Here is a 5,138-nt window from a genome sequence, read left to right on the forward strand (position 1 = left end):
AAATATGGGACTGTTAATCAGACTCCCTCACTAATATTGCCTGTAGCAGTGTACTCTACATGACGTGCTGATTAACACACACAGACAGACAGGAGTGGAGGCTGAGCCGAGCTTTAATCAGAAAGAACACATCATCATGTGATGTGTTAATGCTTTACAGAAATATAGAGTACAAGTATATAAGTACTTAAAAATACTGAAGACAGTTTTCACAAGTTTCCCCCTTTATTTCAATTTAATAATGCACAAACACAAAAAGAAAATTAGCTGTTCACCGTAATAAATCCTCATCAGTTAATCAGTATTATTACTCCATTTCACTAATGGAAAGGCACTAAGGTCCTGATCCATGTTGTTGAGTGTTAATGAGCTACTTTTGTTTTCAAAGTACATATAGTTCAAGTGACTGCTTAGTACAAGACACTGGGTTTGTGCTCATGTGGACTCACTTAAATGACTGAATTGATTTTGATACCTGCAACAACAGGTATCGAAAACTGTCACTTCTAGTCTTGTTTTGTTGCTCTTTGAACAGATGTAAGTCAAAATATTTTATTTTTTTAGCAAACTACACAAAAACAAAAACAAGAAATTAGGCCTAATGATTTCCGAAAAACCCCAAATGTCACAAAAAAAAAAGTATCCGCTCGCATGAGGTGGTTCTTCAGACTATTTGACAAAACATTATTTCCCAAAAGTGGAATGGAAACATTTTTTTCCCACATTTATGTCACATGACGAAACATGACATCCAAAAACATTGCAGACTATTATCTCCTAAAAATCCCTGATACGTTGCTGCTGCCAGATATAAGGGGTTTGCTTTTCCATCATTATGTGCATCAGACGCCGTCATCTCCTAAATGAAATATTACAACGGCGAGTTAACAGATGCCGAAAATCCATCGCCATGTTTAATTGGAAAAATACTGCAAGAGGAGAAAACCCAGCTTTACTCGCATAACATTACTGAATGGAAACACAGAGCATTTGCAATTGTGTTGTTGTCGACTTTTAAAAAAAAGTTCTTCTATTTTGTGCGAAACTGCGATGGAAAGGCAGCGACAGAGACTTTTGAAAAGGGGCGGAGCCTTTCAGTCGAGGCCAAAGCGGAGGTGTCATATAGACGTAGGCATCAAATAATAAATTCAAATGCTCGAGAAGGATTATGGAAAGGAAAAGAAGCAAGTGGATTTTTACGAAGCGTAGGGTATCGTTGTCTTAGCTGAGTCATGGCGGTCTCTACCCTCTACGCCTGCTTCTGAACTTTCCCCATTTTCTACATCTGCCGCCTCCTCTTCGTTTGTTGCCTCTGCGCTTGCCCCCTCTTCTACCTCTGCCCCTGCGCCCTCCGCGAAGCTGACCCCCTCCTTTACCCTTGCGCCCTCTTCTTTGCTTGCTCCATTTTCCAACCTTGCCGCCGCCCCCTCGACGCCTGCACCCTCCTCTACGCCTACATCTTCTTCCAACCTTGCCACCGCCGCCTCTGCGCTTGCAGCCTCCTCTACGACTGCCACCTATACCTGTGTCTACTGGTTCGAGTGGACTTGTTTCCTCGCCTGCACCTTGTTCTTGATTTGACAGAGCCGTGTTTGCAACGCAGGAGGGTGTAACATCTCCACCTGAGGAGCAGGTGGTGCACCGAAAAGCACCATCTCCGGGATTATAACAACGGAATATGTTGTCAAGCCCGAGTTTGGAAATACCAAGTTGCTGAAAGGATTGGGCCAGTTGAGACGTGTTGGCGTTGGGAACATCGGCTACGTTAGAAAACGCAAACGCGTAACCGCCCCAGTTCTGAGTGACATTGTTAATCTTGCTAGAAATACCATCTTCGTTTGCATTCGTACACGTTGGACCACAGGGGGATTGTGCGGAGTAGATGATGAGGAAATTACCCTGGCTGCTTTTAATAAACGGTTGTATGTTTTCTAGAACACGTGACACTGCCTCTGATTGTGCTGCTGCCACCACCCTGGTGCCCTGGTAAACCTGACCCTGTGAAACAGCTTGTTTCACCTGGTCTGCCGGGTCGTCCTGAAGGACTTGCTGAAGGTTGTTCGGGTCTTCGTTCTCCGGGACATTCACAGCCACACTGAAGGAGTCGCCTAGCGCATACCTGCCATGGGAAAACATTACATGAGTGATATAGTTGATAGTTTGAAGTGTCAGTATTCAGGATTACTATCGTGGCTTGATGAATTTGAAAAGCAGATTTGTCCCTCGCACTATCATAACATGGCAAAAAATCGTGTTATGTGAGGTCACCATTGACCTTTGACCTTTGACCACCAAAAACAAATAAGTTCATCCTCGAGTCCAATCGAATGTTCGTGCCAAATTTGAAGAAGTTACAGCTCTAGCTATCACCAGCGCAGAGGCATGAAAATAGCTGACAAAATGAACACTAAAGGTCATTGGAGTCATTAAAACAGACTCATCAGAAGAACAAAGTGTTTGAGGACTCACTCATTCTTGATGCCATCTACAATACTTGTGAGCCAGTTCTGGTCCACGGCAGAAACACTGTGTCCAGCAGACAGGAGGAAGGTCAGCACCACAGTCACCCAGCACAGGCCAGTCGTCTGCACACAGATCAGCTGCAGTGACAGAGCGGTTTAAACACACAGCGTTGTCACAAAGCAGATGATACACAGTGACAATCATACAAACTTCATCAAGTATATGACAATTCAAGAAACTTTATTTGTCCCCAGGGGGGAAATTTAAGGGGCACATAGAGTGGACATTAAATAAACCACAAGCTGTACATATTAAGAAAAACAATGACAACAACAACAACAACGGTGCAAAACAAAACCTGTAATATTGTAATGACAATAACATGGGAGAATAATAAAAATGATTTAAAAAAAATTAGCTGTATGAGAGATAATATAAACATATATACAGTATAGGTGCATATGATGTATATGAGGTATATGGGCCAAAGTCCAATAAAACAAGGACGAAACTGTAAATATGATAAAATATAAATCTACAAAGGCCATTGAATAAATAACTCACCTTCATTACTGTTGTCAGCAGGATGTGCTGGGTTTAACACCCTACAAAAAATATATACACATTAATATTGAAAAGAAAGTTTGGTCTAAATCCTGCTCAATAACTGACACAAAGGAAATCTCAATGTCCATTTACAGCGACATGATCAGCTGATTGTCAGTTAAAATAATCATTAATGATTTTGACAACTGATTAACAGCTGAAGTTCATTTTGATGCAAAGATGCCAAACATATGATGTGATGATCAGACATTTCTCTCATTAAACACACAATATCTTTAAGTTTTTTACTGTTGGAATGAAAAAAAAATCTATTTTCAGATGTAAACTTGGACTTGTTTGTTACTGTATTTATTTATTTATTTTTTACTGTTTTCTGATGTTTTCTAGCCCAAAATCTCAGATTAATCTATAATGAAAATAATCGTTAGTCTGTTTCAGCCTGTGGAGGGAAACTTTGCGGCTTTATTTCATGTACCTGCTTTGGTAGATGACGATGTCTGATTGATGCTCTGAAGCCGATGAGTGCTCTTGGTTTTTTCTCAGTGTTTGGTGAAGTTGCTGCAGCAGTGAACAGTATTAGGAGGAAGTGACTTTATTTTTTGTAGATGACACAGAGACAATGGCCAAACCTATCACAGCTGCATTATACCCTTATTTGAACACGTTTTTGAAAAAGAAGGAAGAGGAAGAGTAGAAAAAGGAGTAAAGTCTCATCTCAGTATGATTTGAGAAGTTAAAAAGAGAAATCATTCATCATCACCACAATCACCATAATTTATCAGTTTATTTTCTTTTATTAAGACAGATATAAAAGAAAATAAAAACATCAATTTAAACTTAAATTGAAGGAGAAGCCATTAAGGCAGATGCTTGTGTAATAAATAAGCACATCACTCAGTCTGTGGTAATTCTCCAATCAGCATTCATCACAATTGTGTAATGATAATTTCAAATGTTCACGTGAGTAGAATTTTTTTAATCTAAAGAAAAACTACAGATATAAAGAACAATAAAGACCTAATTAAATTACCATAAAATAACTTCAAAATTGTCACATTTCAAATTTCCCCACATTATAAGGCTGCATAGTTACATCCATTAATTTAATTCAATTATCTTTTGTATGTGCAGGCTTTTAAACAGGCTGAAAACAGTTGGCAACACTTTCTGAGATGTCATTGCAAAACGTCCATGGGAATGACATGGGGCCCCTTTAGGGGGGCTTCCTACTAACATGTCATTGCAAATAGTCCACTGGTTGTTTAAGGGGGAGGGAGCCCCCCCAACAGCCTGGGTCCCCAGTTGCCCGCCTTGCTGCGCATCAGTGTTACTGAAGTAGAACCGGTATCTCTCCTTACATCTGATCTCAGGACAGCTTTCTGCCCCACAAAGGATCTGAGACCTGTGTGAATGTGAAAGCTTGCTTGACTTCCAGCCGTTCAAACATCCTTGTGGGCATTGACCCCCAACCCCTCCCTCAAGCGACAGTAGCTAATATTAAAATCTATCCATGTCTAGACTTACCTCTCTGCATCCTTTGGGAAAGAAAATACAGATACGTTTTTCTTACAGCCTGTTGCTGCACAAAACTCGAACTGATGGATTACTTGTCCCTGCAAAAATAATACAACAATACAGTGCAAATTTGCGCCTTTTTTTGCCGCCAGATCAGCCAGGTACAAAGTCATGTCAGTTTAATTAAACATTTTTACTCTGTTTTAGCGGTTATTAAGCAATGAAACACATTTTATTTAAGTTTTAAAAATTTAATCCATGGTTTCACATATAAGTAAATCAATCCAAAAATAACTGTGGGTCCATCTAATCATCTGGTTATAGGTTGGCAAACGTCGTCGGCAGTTGACAGATCTCGCGAGAGTATGGCGCTGAGGCAGATCTCGAATAAAGTTCATTTTCTCCGAATCTGTTCATCTGAAAAAATGTCACTTTGATTTCAGAATGTTCTGAAGACGCGTGGCTTATGGAAACTGGGTCCAATATTTATTTTTTTATTTTTCAATTTTATTACTGTATAGAGGATCTTTGTCTTAAATGTGCTTGTTAAGCTGTCCGTTGTCTCAACTTCTACCGTTCTGCGATCAGTTACG

The 5,138-nt window shown here is 39.9% G+C and overlaps 1 protein-coding gene across 2 annotated transcripts; it reads right to left on the bottom strand.

Moving 5' to 3' along the window:
- Positions 1-97: 97 nt before the first annotated feature.
- LOC147819602 (uncharacterized) lies at positions 98-3,648 on the bottom strand. Of its 2 annotated transcripts, none has more exons than XM_087172080.1 (4): positions 3,506-3,648; positions 3,028-3,068; positions 2,470-2,585; positions 98-2,119 (listed from the first exon to the last, which is right to left on the bottom strand). In XM_087172080.1, exons 2-4 carry the CDS (start codon positions 3,031-3,033, stop codon positions 1,243-1,245), a joined length of 999 nt encoding a protein of 332 aa, XP_087028206.1. In that variant the 5' UTR covers positions 3,034-3,068; positions 3,506-3,648; the 3' UTR covers positions 98-1,242. The 2 variants fall into 2 exon arrangements, with proteins under 2 accessions (XP_087028206.1, XP_087028205.1); XM_087172079.1 differs by having other exon boundaries at positions 2,470-2,600.
- Positions 3,649-5,138: the final 1,490 nt, after the last annotated feature.

Source organism: Seriola lalandi, unplaced genomic scaffold (genome assembly GCF_002814215.2).
Source record: "Seriola lalandi dorsalis isolate HSWRI2012SDOR001 ecotype SW California unplaced genomic scaffold, Sedor1 jcf7180002051984, whole genome shotgun sequence".
NCBI classification, from domain to species: domain Eukaryota; kingdom Metazoa; phylum Chordata; class Actinopteri; order Carangiformes; family Carangidae; genus Seriola; species Seriola lalandi.

Excerpts from the sequence above, each read along its gene's own strand:
- LOC147819602 (XM_087172079.1), bottom strand. Across the intron at positions 2,120-2,469 it reads GTAGATGGCATCAAGAATGA|GTATGCGCTAGGCGACTCCT; the intron begins GTGAGTCCTCAA and ends TTCCCATGGCAG.